We start from the raw sequence: 19,674 nt of genomic DNA, 5'->3' as shown, positions 1-19,674 counted from the left end.
ACCACACTTAAGACTCTGAGCCCTGGTCAAACTAGCAAAACAGTTGTGCTATGTCATGTTGTGGCAAAGACAGCATGGTCCTGGGGAAAGGGAAGACAGTGGAAACAGCCTGGCTTTGCTGCTGGGAGGTTACATGTCTGTATCTGTTTCTACCCCATGACTGATTGGATCTGGCAGCAATGGTGGGCAGAGAAGTTCTGCAGAAAGGCACACCGTTGTTGTGAATGGCCTCTGCTGCTTATCAATTTATGTACTTGTTAGGCAGGTACTGCTGGCTTATTCGCTGTGAAAGCCCTAACATCTCATCTCAGTGCAGGTTTACTCTTCTGGGTTGAGACTTTGTCAATAGAAGATCTGTGTTGAAATGCACAGAGACCAGTACATGAGATCTGGAAGACACTTTAGGGGCCTTCCAGGTAAAAAAACAGACGCCCTTGGCAATGATGTTACTCAAGATCACATAGCAAATAAGTGTCTGAGCTAGAACTAGATATTGTCCTTGTTCTCAGATCATATTACCTTAGAAGGCCATTACCAATTCATTAGTACCAATACATAATTACTATATCAAATTAGGTATCCATCTCCTAGAAAAAGAGGACTGAAGGGAATGGGGTCCAGAGACAGGTGAATTTTGAAATAGGGGAATACTTGAAGAAAAGTGTAAATCCTAGAATTCTTAATATTCAGAGGCACTGGGACCCTGGGGAAAGAGTTCTTAAAGAGGATTAGGTACCAGCTATGGTTTGATGGTGGTATTGGTGGTGGTGGTTGTGATTGCTGTAATGATGCTGATGGTAGTAAAACACTCATTTATTTGACAACCACTCATTGAAAATCTGCCAGTCTAGATACTGGGATACAGTAGAGAACAAAACAGTTTCCTCCTTCACAGAGCTCAGAATCTAATAGAGAAGGCAGACTGGTAAGTAGAAAATTTCAACACAGTGTGGCAAATTCTCTCATGAAATAAACATATGGGAAAGTAAATCTCTCAAGCTTTGCTCAGTTTTCCCAGAATTAAGTACTGGCCTACCAAGTGTTAGGGTAATGGCTCAAGGGGTAGAACAATGGGCCCACAGTGAGAATAAACCATGCTCTTATTCACGGAAGCCCTTTCTCCATGGTGGAAATTATACCCAAACAGCCCATCACCAAAAGCACTGCAAGAAAATGTTGACAGGGTCATGTGCTCCTCCAGGGGCTTAGGTGATTCGCCTATAATAATTTTCAAAATGTGACATTATGAGAAATTTTGGAAAGAAGGAGAGGAAAAAATGTCAATATAGTTGCATATTTTTAAATTCCAGTCTTTATACTGTTGCCAGCCTAGACTTTCCTGCTTCCCTTGAGGTATACAGGTGTATTTTTAACCCTGATCTTTTGCTAATATTGAACCACAGTGCCATCATTAATCCCCATTAATACCTGTTCTGACTGTGCCTCTTGGACACTAAGTCAAGACTGAACTTTTTTCAACCAATCGATGTTCAGTGTACTCTTTAGTGTTACAAAAAAATCTTGAACTCCAGCTAGTAAATCAAACTGACTACAACTGGAGGTAGGTCCTGAAGTTTCCTAGGGCCCAGTTCAAGATGAATGATAGACCTGTGAGATAAAATGAACTTTAGGTCTTGTAATCCCTAAGCATATGTGATCTCATAGATAAACTGAAAATAAAGTTATATTTCATTTTGTCCATCTTTATTTCCCTTATTGTCTCAGCATTTAGAAAGTTATTTTTTTTCTTTCTATGCATGAAAAAAAACCCATAATACCTTCAGTCCTTTGATATTTTGCCAAGCAGCTCCACAAGAGGCTTACCACAAAACCATGTTTTTATTTTCCTCCAGTTGTTTACCTGGGCATCTTACAGGAAGCTTCACATTGAGCAAACTTCCTCATGCAACAAACTATTATGACTATTCACATTACATTTAAAAATTCACTTGGGCTAGAAATTCTACCCTTGTTATCCCAAAGGAACTTTAAAGTCAGAAATAAATATATGAAGTTTTGTCCCTGATCACACAGACCGACCATAGCACGGCTCCCTGAGCATTTTGGGGTTTTTTAAATAAAAATTCTAAAAGCACTATCTAGCTGTTCCTTCGGTTATAAGCAGGTAAAATCTCCTTTCTTGGAGTGAAGTATACTGGGGAAATCTGAGGGCCCGGGTGCTCCATGACCGTTGTTGGTGACCATGTCACTATTGAGGAGCTTTTCCACATTCCCCACATGGATCTTACTTTTAGAACAATTGAATCTACCACTTAATATGGTTATGTAATAATAATGTTTCCCAATGTTTATATCAAAGGTTTATGTGGGTATAATTGCCCATCAGAACTTGTAATGGAGGTTGAAGTGGTAATCACCAGCACCAGATAGTCGGTGCAGCACACTCTGGCTCAGCACCACCTCTGTGAAGGTAAAGATACAGCTTCCACTTGGTATTCCGAGTGGCAATCACTAACACACCTGCATTCTGACTTCACAAATGCCTAGGAGCTAAAATTTCCATGCTGGTAAGCATTGCCAGATGTAGGCTCCAAGATGGATTTGAATCTGGGTCTCTAACCCTGTCAGCTTTCTTGTTTTAAATTGTTATTTTCTATCTCCATGATTCATGCCCAGAAATATCAGTAATGCTATTCCTCATGTTGGGATAGCCAAAAAAGATAGAGGTTTATGGTGCTCTTTATAATCTTTCTGCTGGTGATGCATCTCAGTCAGCAGGGAATACCAGCAATGGCAACTTTGGAGAATCCACTGGTAAGGATTCATGGGAAATATTACTTTAGTCCAGCAGAATAAAATACTAAAATGCCAATTCTAAAAAGATTTTTTAAACCATTAAAGTTGAAGTTTCAAGATATCTTTGAGCATGGGAGAAGTTTCTACAGTTCAGGAAGGACCAAGGGAATCCAATGACAAATGGGAGGTCCAGGGTCAGGACAATCTCTTGTAAATTTCAAATTAAATATAATATCATAAGGTCACCTTACTCACTGGAGATTTTTATTTCTGACATTGGAAGCCAGTGAGAAAATAGAATTTACCTAGCAGAAATTGTTTCATAACCACTTTTGAGAAATTATATCCATTACATAAATAATCAAAATGCAGATAAAATGACTGACATCTCAGGAAGTTCAATGACTTATACAAGGTCACTGGTAGAACTGGAAATGGACCTCATGTTGCCTGACCTCACTGGTCCATACTCAATGTTGTATTTCCCTGGATTTGTCCTCTGTCTGTCCTCTCTTCACATCACATGAGCTCCTAGGATACAAATATAATGTTCTTTACAAGTCTCGTCTGATTTAATCCTTCTCTTTCAGGGTAGGAGGCAGGAGAGGAAGAAAACAATGAACTGTTTAGACATCATTTTTCTCTCTTATAGTAAAGCGAGCAATGTAATGAAGTTTCCATTTGTGGGCAAACAGCTTGGTTTCTCAGTGATTAAGGTTACATTTCTTATGCCTGTTCTCCCCATATTTTTGGAGAAAAACAGACATTTATTACAAGCCATCTCTCGAATGTGATAATCATAGTCAATCTAAATGTCTGCTTTCCCTGAATTGCTTCCTGGAATGAGGTTTCAGTGCTGCATCTATTTTGTAATCACATGGGCTGTTTCTTTTTTTAAAAAAATTTATTGTTATTCTAATACAGTTGTCCCAATTTTTCTCCCTTTGCCCTCTGCTCCCCATGCCCCTGACTCCCACAGTCAATTCCCACACTGTTGTCCATGTCCGTGGGTCATTCATGCATGCTCTCTGTCTAGTCCCTTCCCCTTCTTTCCACCATTATCCCCCTCCCCTTCCCTTCTGGTCACTTTCAGTGTGTTCCATGTTTCCATGCTTGTGGTTCTATTTTCCTTGTTAGTTTATTTTGTGCGTTAAATTCCTCTTATAAGGTGAGATCATATGGTATTTGTCTTTCACCGACTAGCTTATTTCACTTAGCTATTTCTGAAACATGGGGATGCTTTGAGCACTCTCCCCAGGCTGTGCAGTCAGGCTGTTCTGGTTTCCTGGGCAGACATTCCCAGGGGAGATGGATAGAAATGCAGCAAAGCCGTCACAGCCCTTTAGGATATGCCCTCATAGAATATGCACCTTGGGTTCCCTTCTCACCCTCTTTCCTTCCCCTCTCTCCTCCTTCGACATCCTTCACCTCTCCTCTTCTTATTCTGCTTTTCTCTCCTTCCTTTCAAAATTTTTTGGAGTCTTGCTCTACACCAGCCCTACACAATATAGCAGTGGTATAGAAATTAAAAGGAAAAAAAGCAGACATTAGAAAAGCTTAAAATCTAGTTATCTCTCTCTCGATCCACACTTGGTTATCTCTCTTTTGATGATCAACTAGTAAAATATGTTTTGGCCAAATAAGTATCCTCAATTACTAAGGGAGACAAGATTAATAATCTCTAGTTGTAATGGTTTTCGTGAAAAATGAACCTAATTATCCACCCCTGACAAAGCTTGTGGCAAGTATATATATATATATACCAAAGGTCATTTGCATAACAGTGGTTATATGCTTCACACTATAGTTTAGGGTTACTTCATGTTTTTTTTAATTGAGGTAAACTTTACATACAGTGAAATGAGTAAATATTAAATGCAAAATTCAGCTAGTTTTGATTAGGGTAATCACTACCCAACCAAAATATAAACATTACCTTCAGCTGGGAATTTCCTTGGGCTCCCTTTCTAATCAGTACACATCCCCATAGGCAGCCTCTGTTCTGATTTGTTGCAATAGATTCGATTTGTCTGTCCTAAACGTCGTACTGGATGGATACAGTATATGCTATTTGGGCCTGGCTTCTTTTACTAAATCCGTTGTTGCACGTGTCTTTAATTTGTTCCTTTTTTATTGCTGAGCAGTATTTCATTGTGTTCTGTATCACAAATTTCTATCTGTTCCCCTACTGATGGACATTTGAGATGTTTTCAATTTGGGGGTATTAAGAATGAAACTATTATGAACATTATTGTACAAGTCTTTTTATGTACATATATTTTCTTATCTCTGGAGTAAGTAGCTGAAGGTGGCATGTCTAAATCATAGGGTATGTATACGTTTATCTTTACAAGAGTCTGCCAGTGTTCCGAAGTCCTTAGACCATTTTACATTTCCGGCAGCAATTCATGAGCATTCCAGTGTTTCCACAGCTTCACCTCTTCTTGGTATTTTTGGCTTTCTTAATTTTAACCATTTTAATGGGTGTGTAGTGGTATTCCATTGGGATTTTAATTTTCATCTCTCTGATAAGTAATGCTACTGAGCACATTTTCATGAATTCATTGACAGTTATCTTTTTTGGCATGATATCTTTTCAAATCATTACCCATTTTGTTATTAGATTGTTTGTTTTTTTATTACTGAGTTGTAGTTGCTTTCTCTATATTCTTAAGACAACTTCTCTGTCAAATATGTATGGAAGATATTTTCTCCCAGAACATAGCTTGCCATTAAATTTTTTTTAATATTTATCTCAAGAAACAAGTTTTTAAATTTTATGAAATTCAATTTAAAAAACATCAAAGAATCCTCCCAAGGAAATATGTTATTTTCACAAGTTCATCAAGATATCGTCCTGTATTTTTTGAAGCTTTATAATTTTGGCTTTTATGTCTGGGTCTGTGATCATCCCGTGTGGTATGAGGCAGGGGTCAAGGGTTTTTCCCTCCAGTTTATCCATTTGTTCTAGCACCGTTTGGTGAAAACAAAACTGTTGGAAACTAATTTACTGAAAAGACTGTCATTCCCAACCACCCCCCTATTGAATTGCTTTGGTGACTTCATTGAAAATCAAAAAATATATAAAATATATAGATCTTCAAATCATTTGGTCCATCAACTTTGTTCTTTTTCAATCCTGTTTTGGTTATTCTGGATCCTTTGCATTTCTATATAAAGTTTAGAAACAACTTGTCAGTTTCAACAGAATGTGTGTTAACATTCTGATTAACCCATTTGTCTTGATCTAGTAAAGAAATATTAAAAGGTGGCCTATACCCACCTTCCACTGCTACCATATTCATTCATTCAATGGAATTTCTTTAGTGCCCGCTCTGTGCTAACACTGGGAATACAAAGTCAAAAGAGCATGGTGACTTCCTTCTGGGAATATGCATCTGGTAATAGGAACAAAGGCAGAAGGAAATTTAATCTAATAAATAGAAGGATAGTACTAAGCAAAGAATACTATGTGAACACAGAGAAAAGACATCCATATCAAAGAAATAGGAAAGTTTTCCAGAATGAAATAATCTGAGTTTTCAAAAATCCATAGGAATGTACCAGGTAAAGAAAGGGTTTGAGTATGGAAGGGCATTCCAGAAAGATGAACACTTCCAATAGAACGTGAGGTATAAAACAGCTTACCATTAAGCTCACCACTGTAAAAAGCCAAGAAGATTATAGATGTCTTTCTTTTTCTTTGTCATGTGTGATATGAAATTCTAAAAAGAGTCAAAGATGAGGATCCAGGCACGGGAGGAAAAGGGTTCTGCTATACTAATCCTTTCTCCTGTATTTGCTGGGAGCCCCACCCCCTCCATAGACAGTACCTGTCTATGAGTACTTCTTCTTCTTCAGCTCATCTCCTTTTCTATCTTCACTACATAATTTGAAAAAAGGCAGAAGAGACATAAGAAACATATCTTCAAATTCCCAGACCAATGGGTTTTCAAATTTTACCTTTTCGAACTACTTTTTAAAACAAATATCAATCAAACCTAAATATAAATAAGAGAACAGCAGAGCTGGTGTTACTGAAGAGAGTTGGGGCCTGAAGCCCCTACCCCTGATCACTTGATAATCTCCTTCTCCAACCCCCCAAACAGTGACTAGGGTTCTTTTGTACAACCCTAGAGTGTCATGAGCCCAATTTCACATCCGTACGACATCTGCCTACAATTAAGATTGATCACTACCAGACTATAGCTGGGGGCTTGTGGTTCACAAAACCTAGAAAGATCCTATTCAAGGAATCCTCTTTCCCCTTTACAAATGTAACTCACCACATTTGAAACTAGCTCATATTACCCAAAATTTGTATCCAGTTGTCTTTGAGAGACCATTGCAGACAGTATTAAGTATAAAATTGTATTCTACAAGAGTTACAGTAATCCTACTTTTATGAGAACTAACTTTTAACAGTGAAATTTAACAATACAGGTTTATAACAGAAAACTCATCTTATTATAACAAAACAAAATGTACATGCAGGATAAAAAAAATACCTTTACCTTTAAAAATGCAGAAAAACATAATAAGTGTGCAAAATGTGAAGGTATATGTTATAGGAAATTAGAGAATCAAGAAATAAGAAATGTCACATTTCTTTTTTTTTTCAGTATCACGTTAAAATCTACTCAATTCCCCTATGTCTATAATTAAAGAGAAGTCCAGTATTGGCCATGCTTTAAGGCCCTCTCTCCCCTTTGAATTTTATAGGGACCTAAGGCTTGTTCTGACCTAGGGTGAAGGCTGCTCAGTGTGACTCTGGAGCCAGGCCCTAAGGTCATTCAGCTCCACTTTAGAGCCAAGCCCAAGCCAGTCTTTCTACAGCCACCCCATTAAAAGGGCCTCCCATCCCAAAGCACTGCATTTCCTGGCTGGATTTCCCACAGTTCCTCAGTCCCTGATGGTCCATCTCCCGAATGGTTGTCCTCTCTTGTCAGCCCTCAAAGAACATTGCCTCTTTCCCTCCTTGTATTTGCACAAACCGATTTAATCACTGTCCATGGACCTAAGCCTTGAATTTAGAGAGGCAGCCCAAGCTCTCAGAGCACAAAATAAATTTTAACTATTGTCTCCCCTAAGATAAATATATGGGGGAATTCTAAACATTTTTAAAGTGTAAATAAAAATATAGCCTTGGCTGGTGTAGCTCATTGAGCACAGGCCTGCGAACCAAAGGGTCACTGGTTCAATTCCCAGTCAGGGCACATGCCTGGGTTGCAGGCCAGTTCCCCAAATGGGGACGTGCAAGGGGCAACCACACATTGATGTTTCTCTCCCTCTCTTTGTCCTTCCCTTTCCCTCTCTCTAAAATAAATAAATAAAATGTTTTTTTAAAAAGAAAATAATTATTATATGTATTTGCACTGCAAGAGTTGATCACAATTAGTATCTTGGCATATCTGCTTCCAGGAATTTTTAATAAAAGGTCTTTTTTATTTTTTGGTTAAAAAAAACAATGCTGTGTAAAAAGAATTTGAACATTCTAGAAAAACTTTTAAATAAAAGTTAAGAAATTCTCCTCTTAAAACAATCACCCCAAATTTCACCACCAAGAAACAATCTTTATTAATATTTGATATGCATCAGACCAATTAGATAAATATAATTTTAAAAACATAAAGGGTATTATACCATAATGTTAGTTTAATTTAAAAGTATTATACTTACATTTGGAAGTTTTATTGAGGTATTTTTGACATACAATGAAATGTACAAATTAAAATGCACAATTCGATGATTTTGATGCACTCATAAAACCATCACCTAAAGGAAAGTGATAAACATGGCCATCACTTCCTAGATGTTTCCCTTGTAATTTCTCCCTTTGATGACTCCCTGCTTTGTCTGCCATCCCCAGGTAATCACTGCTTGGCTTTCTGTCATTAAACATTGATTTAATTTTCTAGAATTCTCTATGAAAGAAATCATGCAGAATGTGCTATTTTTGTCTGTCTTCTTCCATGCTTCTTTATCTCCTTTTGAGATTCATCCATGCTACTTGTGCATCAGTACTTCATTCCATGTTATTGCTGAGGTGTGTTGCATTGTATAGATGAACCACAATTTGCTTATCCATTTACTTATTGATGGACATTTGAGCTGCTTCCAGTTTTTAAAATAAAGCTAGGGATATTCATGTAGAAATCTTTGTATAAACATAAGCTTTTATTTCTCTTAGATAAATACCTAAGAGTGGGGTGGCTGAGTCATATGACCAGTGTATGTTTAATTTTTAAGAAACTGTTAAAGTGGTTGTACCATTTTACATTCCCACCAGCAGTGTATAAGAGCCCCAGGTGTTCACATATTCCCCAACACCTCATATGATCAGTCTTTTTAATTTTAGACTTCAGATAGGTGTGTTGTTATTTCATTGCAATTTTAATTTGTATTTCTTCATGACTAGTAATGTTGAGTGTCTTTTGTTGTGATTGTCATCCACGTATCTTCTCTGATGTAGTATCTGTTCAGTTATTTTTTCCATGCTTTTAAATTTTGTTCATTTTTTTATTATTGAGTTTCAATATTCTGATTACAAGCCCTTTATCACATATGTAATTTACAGATATTTTTGCCCACTCTGAACTTATCTTTTCATTCTCTTAACAATGTCTTTCAAAGAGCAGAAGTTCCTAATTTGATAAAGTCAAATTGTAAATATATTCTCTAGGGGTCATTCTTTTGCTATTATATCTAAGGAATCCTTGACTACTCAAAGGGTACAATTTTTTTCCAGTGTTTCCTTCTAGATGTGTTATAATTTTAGGCTTTAAATTTAGGTCTAAGATTCATTTTGAGATAATTTTTGTCTACAATAAATGTATGAATCAAAGTTCACATTTGCATATGAATATCTAATTGTTCCATCAACATTTGTTGAAAAGATTATTCTTTGTCCCTGAAATTGCCTTTACAACTTTGTCAAAACTTAGTTAACTATATTTCTGGGGTCTAGTTCTGTGTTTTCTATTGAGTTCCATTGGTCTGTTTGTTTGCATTTATTATGCCCAACAGTGTTGTGCTATTTAATTTAAAAAACTACATTTAATTGTATTCAAATTATACTAAATTTTAAGTTTTATTTAATTTTATTAAATTTTACTTTCACAGAAGAGGAAAACTAAATTACCATACATGAAATTGTTAACTTTAAATAAATGTTTCTCCACTACCAGAAATTTTATTTCCTAACAGATCCCTCTAAGGTTATTAAAATTTTTGAAACCATTAAAACAACATAGTAATTATATTTTTAATTATATTTTAGTTTTAGATGGTGTCAATTAACTAAGAGAGATCAACATGTTAAGACATTAGCACTTCCATTATTTCTTTCCTCCCTCATGTCTAATTTTTCTTAGGATTATAGATTTTACAGTATCAAGTTTTACAATTCATATCCATTCTGTTGCTACTACAATTCCCAAAGATTTTTATACTTACATGGATTTTCTTACCACTGGACTTTTTAACCATAGAGTCTCTGTTTCTGGGGGTTTTGTTTGATTTAGTCCTTAATTATCTTGATATCATTTTTCAAGTAGCTTGGTGTTGATGGATACTATATTTCCCAAGATCCTTCATGTCTGATATGTGTGCTGGTAGCCTTTATATTCACAAAACATCTTAGCTCTGCATAATATTCTTGGGTCAACCTTTCTTTCTCTCAGTACTACTGATTGTTTTGATTGACAGTGTGTTGCCATTGAATGTTGCTATGGAGAAGTCTGAAGGCAGCATAATTTCCTCCCTTGTTGCTAATTTGCATTTTCTGTCTGTATTATTTCTTTACCCCTAAATTCAGATGGCTTAATTAATTGAAGTTCCTAGGCAATGAACATTCTGCATTGTTACCCTGAAGCACAGATTGTGCTTTCAATGTATAAATTCAATTTTTTCTCTACTTGGTAAAATTTCTTTATATTACATCATGAATATACCTTCTCTTTCATTTGTTAGGTTCTCTATTTTAAGGATATAAATTATTCTCATGATATATCATTCTTATTTTCCATAACTATTAGCTTCTCTCTAAATAACATCATCACTTCATGTTTTTCATTGGTATGTTCTTCATATCAAGCTTTTTTTTTCTCTCATTAATTTTATTTTCAGCAGTAACTATTCTGTTGCTTCTGTTTATATTCTTTTAGTTCCATGATAATGTAACTGGGTTCTCATTTTTTTCTTTATCTCTGTGATCTCCTTAGAGATTGTGAGAAAATTCTTTGTGTTCCTCAATTTTGTTTTCTTATATGAATTACTTTGTAATATTCTCTCTCTCCCACCCCCTCTATTCTTTTTTCATAGCTTTTCTTTTTATTCATGTTCATACTTGCATAACTCTTCTCCAAGTGTTCTATTCCCTCTGATGTAGTGTAGATAATATCTTGACTCTTCCCAATCTGAGATTACTTTGATATCTCCTCTGAATGTCAGTTTGAGTCCAATGTATTTTATCTTTAGACCCTGAGAAATACTGAAGCAAAGAAGGGAATTTAGCTGAAGATATGACAATCTCTGTTAGAATACTTGAGGTCTGCTCTCTTTTTTAAGCCTGTTAAATTTCACATTCCAGAATCCTCCCCACTTACTTGGAGGTATGATGTGGACTGCAGCCCGCAGGTCCATGTGTTGTGGCTGCAACAAACAAATTCACATGAACTACAGAAGTCCTGTGGAGAAAAAGGAACCACATGGCCACTCTCTGAGTGAGAGACAGGGCCTAGACCCCTGCCTGGACAGGCTTTTATTGCTTTTCTGGGTACATTACATTGAGGATTGTCCTCATTTACTATGCACAGGTTCACTGTAGGTGATTACTTTTTACAGATAACAAAGGAAATAATGTTGCTAATTACTTCAAAGAGAAGGATATTGCAGATCAAGGGGAAAAGTGGTTGAACTGGTTACACTCCACACTTGGGAGATTTAGCATAGATTTTAGGAAGTTACTTTAAAGATATGCAGTAAACATTTGCTGCCTCAATTCGGGGTGAGGGAGTTTTAGCAAAAGCAAGACTCAAAGCAGCCTAGGTACAATGCAGGCCTGATTCCCCACAGGAGAACCTATCCATGGGTGTGGGTCCTGTGTACCGACCTCGCTCCCCATCGGTTTTCAGGGGCTGGGCTACATTCCCCATGCCATGTGGAATGGCCCCCTATAGAGGTATATATCATTCCCATGGGGGAATAACTCTAAGACATTGTATCCTTTCCCCACTGTCCCAGAATCTCTTCCTTTTTAGAGATGCAGGCCTTTTCCCACCCACTTGTCCACAGCAGCTGTGTCCACTATTCTGGTCAGAACAAGAAAATGATCTGCATTTTAATTCAGTCTGCTTCTTTCTAGACTTTGAAATACAAATGATAAGTCTCAGGATTGTGTTGAGCTGACAGTAGGGCTTCTGAAGAACTGGTGGTTAAGGTTAGGAATTGAGCCATGTTGTCTTCCCACTCTACTCCATAATCCTTATTTTTCCTTGGAACCAGATTTTGCAGTTTATTGAATTATGTTATGCACCTGAGGTTGCTGACAGTAACTTGACAAGCAGGGCTGGTATTTCATTTTTCTAATATTGTAGCTATTAAGGGAGGACAATTTAGTGCAAACCTTAATAAAGTTTAATAACACTCCCTATCTAAAGTCCACATTGTCTCCTTGACCATCAGTGATGCAAGACCGAGACATTTCATTCTGTCACTGGTCAAACTCTGAGTTCATGATAGGTGTTGAAAACAGTCCATTGTGGCATTTTTAAAAATGCCCTTGAAGTACCCCCAAACATATCTTATTGTCTAGGAAGGAAGTTATTACTTTAACTCTTTACATCTGTAACTAAAACTTATCTGTTTCAGTGTCTGTGCTCCCCAGAAATCAATGTTCTAATTAGAAAACAGTAGCTAATATGGCCAAATGCTAATAAGTGAGAGTTGTGATTTATCTAACAACAGAGAGACAGCTCAGCATTAACAATTAAAAGGTCTGTAGAGGAGATAGCTTTTTCCTTTCCATCTCTTTCCCTTAGCTGAGTGGGTTCAACCCTGAGCTATAAATAGCCCTTCTAATTAATGTCTATCTGTTTGAAAATCAGTCATTGAACCATAGTTTAGAAACTTTTACTTCTGAGACTCATAAGCCCTATTCTATTTCTCAATGATAAGGATAAGGAAATAATAATGTGAGTTAAAGCTGAATCTACCTACCCACAAAAATCAAACCACATCAGAGCCTACAAAGGCACTCTTCAGGTTTCATTATAAATGAAGAATTTTAAATAATCAACTTAACTACAACAATAAGTATTGATCATGAATAGAATCAAATGGTTGGCTGACTCCTGCTGTCCCTGTCATCTCATGGTGTTACAGACTGGAGTCAAAGGTTTATATCAAAGGCACAAGTTTGCAATTAGTTTAACAGAGTTATTCAGAAACCTCCTAAGAATTACCATTTTTCTACCTTAAACAAATTAACTAGGTAGTTACCTTCACTTGCACCTGCCTGTGCAGAGTTAAAGGGGAAATGTAGTCTGTCTAAATCAAATGGAATGGTGATCTTCTAGAGAGCACTCCCCAAAAGGACCCTCTTTGGGGAAAAACACTCAGTGCTAGAGTAAATTTCATATTTTAGTGGATGGTTTGTCATTTAGAGTAGCAAGTACTTGCACATCTTATTTGTTTTCTTCTAGTATTTTCTGTTTCATCCAATATTACCTTACAGGATACCCAGGTGGCTCCTACCTAGCAGGTCCCTAAACCTGCCATGTTGTTTCATGACACTAAGCATTTATCCAAACTGTTTCCAGCCTTTTGTAGCCCTCAGCCCTTCAAACCCTAACTTTCCTGTCATTTCCTCTGTTCAGCCCACCACCAACACCATCACCACCTTCCAGCCTGATAAAACAGGTTCCTCCCTCCTTTGGGCCCCCAGTCTACCTGTACATATTTCTGTCTTAATGCCAATAACCTTTACCTGCACTTGATTGGTTTCTTGTCTATCTCTTTCCAGGTCTTATTCTTATTCAATTGTACAATGCCTATATGCTTGTTGAGTATACAAGTGATTATTCAACAACCTACTTTTTTCCAAAACTTGCTAGAAGTCAGAAAGACAGATTTTTATCTCTGTTCTCAATTAACTCATAACCCACTGGAAAAAAAATAAACTCCTACACAGTTAAATGTAGCAAGCCTAGGAGAGGGGTCTGGGCAAGTACTGATGCTGAGCTATTAGTGGGTAAGGTGGTAAACACATTAAAACTCACCATATTTTAGTATATCTTCTATGATTTTCAGAATCCAAACATACCTGTTTCAATTGCATGTTTCACATTGCTTACTGTTGTCTTCTCAGCATTGTCTAAACCTATGCTTCTCGAACTAATGTGCACACAAATAACCTGGGCATTTTGTCAAAATGCAGACTCTGCTTGAGCAGGTCTGGGGAGAAGCCTGAGATTCTGCATTTTTAACAAGCTCCCAGGGGATTCCACTGCTGCTGGGCCACAGACCACACTTTGAGGAGCAAGGCTGTAAACTATGGTCACATAAATGTATAAACACAGCTTAAGTAGCACCAGTTTTTTTAAAAACTCCCACCGCTACTCACCTAGACATTTTTCTGACTATATTCAAACATGATAAAAAATGTAAGAGCCATATGACTTCACTCATATTTGGGATATAAAATTAAAACTCATAGACACAAACAACAATGTGGTGGTTTCCAGAGGGAAGAGAATGGGGGTTGGGGGGTGAGGGGGCCTAATATATGGTGATGGAAAATGGTTTGACTTTTTAGGCGGTGGGCACACAGTGCAATGTACAGATCTAGTATCATAGAACTGTACCCCTGAAACCTATATGATCTTACTAACCAATGTCAATGTAATAACTTAATTTAAAAAAGTTATACCAAGAGATAAGATTCAGCAATAACCCACCTCTCAAAACAAACAAACAAACAAACAAACAAAAAACCTGACAGAATGCCTTGGAACTGTTACTTCCCAACCTTTGTTTTATTGTCTAAACACAAAATTTTTTTGTTCCTGCACTTGAGGTCTGCTGAGACCAGATGGCTATGGTCTGAATATGCAGCTAGGTTTTCCCAAATATCCAAGACTGTCATTATTTGCTTATATTTCAGCAAATCTACATATTTAAACTATAAAATATGACAGGCCCTTTATGTAAATGTAAATGTCTTTTAACAAAACTATAAAACCTTGATCATATTAAAATAATCATAAATAAAAATACTTTAATGCAATATTTTAGAACAGATTCTATAAAGTACCAGTGGGAATCTTATTAACTTTTAATGGTTCCTATGTCAGCATCTGTTTGCTTTTTCAATTCATTAGTGTCTGCTATTCATCATCAAAGTCAAAACTCCTTAGAACATGTACTCTTGGCCCTCACTCTACCTATACATCTTTGGTCATTTGTCAGTTTTGAATTCTCCTTCCACCAAGATAAGATGCCTATTCAATCACTACTTGAGTTGTCTTCTTTTGTAGGTCTTCTTCCTCTCCTTCTCACATCATTCTCCAGCACTATTTCAACCAGACCAAGTGCTTTATGTGTATCTTCTCCTAAGCACTGGAGAAGAAGACATTAAAAGCCTTCCTATCTGCTATTCAAACAACCTTACTACAATGATACGCTATTGAAGAGGAAATCTGGTTACTGGGTTTCCTTTTGCATACTTAGTTATTACATCACTTTCTCTGATAACATAGCAGTGAATTAAGCAGTAGTAAACTGTTTTCATCATGTAGGACCTATGGAAGGCAATGGGAGCCTTATCTTACCCAATATCAAAGTCTGGAGAAAAAATTTCTAAATGATCTTCTTTCCTTATCACCACTTGTGGTATTTTTTAGGTTAATTCTAAAGATGATGAAGGTGTCCTCGTTGGATCCTGGGACAATATCTATGCCTATGGTGTCCCCCCATCAGCCTGGACTGGAAGCATCGACATTCTGTTGGAGTATCAGAGTTCTCAGAATCCAGTTCGTTATGGTCAGTGCTGGGTTTTTGCTGGTGTCTTTAACACATGTAAGTATCCAACTGAGTAATATTTTTTAATGCAAAAAAAATTTCACTTCATGATGTTTTATCTATAAGCTGGCAAAGAACCCTGGCAATCTCTGTTGGCTCCATAGAATATATGGGTGGCTATTCTGGGATGTAGTCAATGCATAATTAAACTGTTCTCAGCCAAATATGCTCATAGTTTCTCTTTGACTACAGAATCTTTATAGGAAGAATGATGGACAATTTCCTACATAATCCATCATTCTATATCCAGAGAAATAGGGGGTCCCAGGGTCCAAGTATGTGGAGGAATGGATGTGGCACTTTCTTTTCAGTAACTCCCACATTTTAAAAAGGTTAAAATTAGCCAAATTTAAAATAATAAATACTAGTAAGAAAACATGTATGCTGCTTATTTGTTATTGAGAAGTTTTATAAGCATGCTTATTTGCTTATTGTTTATCACTGAAAGATTTTATAAATATATTTACTTAATTTTACCCTAGCTATGGAAAGAATTGTGGCAGATGGTCTCATCTCCCTTTTTTTTAATCTCCATTTTTATATGCAAATCTCAATGACCATAAGCAATTAGATATCAGAAGTTAACAAACAATCTTTACTCCCCAGTTTCTCCTCTGGCTTTTAATCCAATCAACATCCAATGCATAGAAGAAAGCATATAGGAACAGAATTATTCTCTTAAGCCTCATGCATCATTTTTTTAAATGGCATTTGACTATCTAGGCCCAATGTTATAGTTAATTCAGTGACTATTTTTTAAAATACATGTATTTCAGTGTGATCTCATCATTGGTAATGATTTTCATTCACATGCCATTTCAACAGCCTTGGAGAAAATGATAGGTTTGAATGGGAGTGTCCTTTCTGCTTATTCATTAATAAAGAATGTTCTACCTAGTTAGCATTTTTTTATTCAGAAATATCGAGGAGTTGGAGGCTGAAAGCTAGGATGAGGCCATTTTTCTAAAAATGATTATGAAGCCTATCAGTTTCAGCTCAAAGTTGTAACAATCTAAGAATTAGCGATCCAAGCAGGGGGAAATAATGCATTTTGTACCAGGTATTTTGTTTCACCATAGCCTCAAAATGAATAAGATCATTTTCTCAACCATCTGAGTACACCCAGGGACTAAAGGAATATATGTGTATTTCCTGAGGGTAATCAAGGTCAATGAATTAGTCTCCTAGAATGTCTAGTCTCTGAAGTTCTAGCAAGAAGCCCAAACTTCAAGATAGTAGTTCCCCTCCCTCATGGTTCACAAGCCAAGACTCTGTAGAAGATGGCACCCAACATAGACAGCCACCCTTATGAAATGATTCCAGGAAAACCGAAAGGGCCTTCTGCCTCCCCATGTCCTCTTGCTGCCTGCAATTGCATTATCCCTGTGTAATTCCTTTAGGTTTAGAACCAGATAAAATAGTAAGCACCTCCTATCCATTTGTGCCTTTTGTAAAAAAAGGATCACCAGATCTACTCCAGGCTTTGAAGGTAAGCTAGGAAAAGGCAGAAGCACAATGAGAATAGACCCAAAGAGGAAAGTTAGAGGGAAGGAGGTTCTTTTACCCCAGTGTCAAGCTCTACCTCACCAGACTCAGGTTTGGACTTCCAAGGTTGTTCTGTTGAAGTAGGTGGATACTCTTTGGTTAAAAATGCTAAACTATTCTGAGAAAATAAAAGGCAAGCCAAGTCATTAATCTTAAAATTGTCAGCTGAATTATTTTCAATGAGCCCTGATGTGTGACGTCCTGGGAGCTATGGAGGGCATTTGGATTAAGTTTAATCAATAGGTGCATATGGCAAGAGATGCATCCTAGTAATTTATTATCTAGCAATTGAAATGAATCTGTGGTGTCACCCTCCACCAAGTGGAACAGAGGAAATGCCAGCCAGGAAAGCGAACCCCACTGAGGATCTGCTTTGCAAATTCCTAACTTTCTATTAGCTGGTTTGCTATTTTATTTTATCTTCAGGAACATAACCCCCTTAGCTGAACTAAAATAATACTACTTTGATGATTGTATGATTAGCAATTAAACAATTAGAACCCTGTTCCTGGGCTTCTATTGCAGCTGCCTTCACATGGCCCAACCGCAGTTCTGAATGATCAGGCAGCAAGGATTCTCTCTGCAGCAGATGCCTGACAGTAGCCCCACTCTCCAGTATGGAATATTTGGGGACAATGTGTGCCAATAGGGCTTTTCACGTTAGTGTCAAAATCAAAAACGGAGACCAGCCTTGAAGATTCCCCAAGCAGAAAAAAAAAAAACAGTTTGATCATACAAAGCTTACTTTAGCTTATTTTGCAAGGCTAACTTGACCTGGGTCATTTCTTGCTTATGCCTCTGGAAACTGTAGGCAAAACGTGAACTGCTTCCTAAGGTCAATATAAGGTAATTACCAACCAATTCCTTTTTTTTTTTAAAGAAAATTCTACTATAACCAATCACTGTAAAGAATAAACAGTCACTGCTCCCTCACTATACAAGTTGCTTTATAATAATACATCCTTGAGCCTCCTTCCATTTTTGGTTTGAGTTCCTGGTTTGTGAACTGTCTTTTTGGTGTCTGCACAATAAATTCGCACTTATTACTACATTGACAATTCATTTTTTACTTCTGTTATTTAAGAATTTTTGGCGTTGTTAAAGAAGATGGTCCTTGGCTGGGGTGGGGTGGAGGGATGGGGAGAAAATGCAGACAATTCTAACTGAATAAAAATTTTTCAAAAAATATAAAAAAAGAAGATGGTCCCTATAAGAAGGGATTGCACCTTATGTATTTATTAAATTTTGGTGATGTGGTTAGTTGTGGTCTGTCCTTCTTTCCTGTAGTTTTGCGATGCCTTGGGATACCAGCAAGAGTTGTTACCAATTATTTCTCAGCCCATGACAATGATGCCAATTTGCAAATGGACATCTTCCTGGAAGAAGATGGGAATGTGAACTCCAAACTCACAAAGGATTCAGTGTGGTGAGTTTGATTTACAAGGGCATTTGCTGTTATATAATTAAAGTGACATTACACATTTACCACAATGCACACTTGGTCTACTGTTTCTTTCTCTTCTATTTTAAGGACTATTCAATACCATGGGTAGAAATGTCTAATTGTCAGAGATTGTTTACCTAATGAATGAGAAATTTTACTGAACAGGCAGTTTGGGCTCTTATTAATAAAGATTGAACTTCCCATTATGACAGCAACCACTGATAAAGGCCATTGTTTTAGTGGCTAAAACCTCTACTAGCTCTTTTCTGCCTTAGTTTATGAAATGGCACAGGTACGGAACCCTGACATTGTCTATGTCAGTACTCTAAGAGTCGTGTAGCTGACATTTATTAAGCACTTACTATGTACCAGTCTCGGTGTGTATATGATTTTAGCTAATTCTTTTTAAAATATATTTATTGATTATGCTATTACAATTGTCCCATTTCCCCCACTTCACTCCACTCCATCCTGCACACCCCCTCCCTCCCACATTCCCCCACTATAGTTCATGTCCATGGGTCATACTTATAAGTTCTTTGGCTTCTACATTTTCTATACTATTCTTACCCTCCCCCTGGCTATTTTCCACCTGCCATTTATGCTACTTATTCTCTATACATTTCCCCCCTCTCTCCACCTCCAATTCCCCTGTTGATAACCCTCCATGTGATCTCCATTTCTGTGGTTCTGTTCCTGTTCTAGTTGTTTGCTTAGTTTGCTTTTGTTTTTGTTTTAGGTGTGGTTGTTAATAACTGTGAGTTTGCTGTCATTTTTACTGTTCCTATTTTTTATCTTCTTTTTCTTAGATAAGTCCCTTTAACATTTCATATAATGAGGGCTTGGTG

At 37.0% G+C, this 19,674-nt stretch overlaps 1 protein-coding gene across 1 annotated transcript in view; it reads left to right on the top strand.

Annotated features, from left to right (window-relative positions):
• The window catches only part of F13A1 (coagulation factor XIII A chain), a 196,191-nt gene that overhangs the window by 93,175 nt on the left and 83,342 nt on the right, over window positions 1-19,674 (top strand). The window contains exons 7-8 of the mRNA XM_024552286.3: window positions 15,660-15,834; window positions 18,670-18,808. Coding sequence (XP_024408054.2) covers window positions 15,660-15,834; window positions 18,670-18,808 — 314 coding nt within the window. The remainder of the gene's footprint in view (window positions 1-15,659; window positions 15,835-18,669; window positions 18,809-19,674) is intronic.

The sequence above is a fragment of the Desmodus rotundus genome, chromosome 3, assembly GCF_022682495.2.
Source record: "Desmodus rotundus isolate HL8 chromosome 3, HLdesRot8A.1, whole genome shotgun sequence".
Lineage (NCBI taxonomy): Eukaryota > Metazoa > Chordata > Mammalia > Chiroptera > Phyllostomidae > Desmodus > Desmodus rotundus.
The sequence above is the reverse complement of the archived record's forward strand: the minus strand, read 5'-3'. Positions and strand labels throughout refer to the sequence as shown.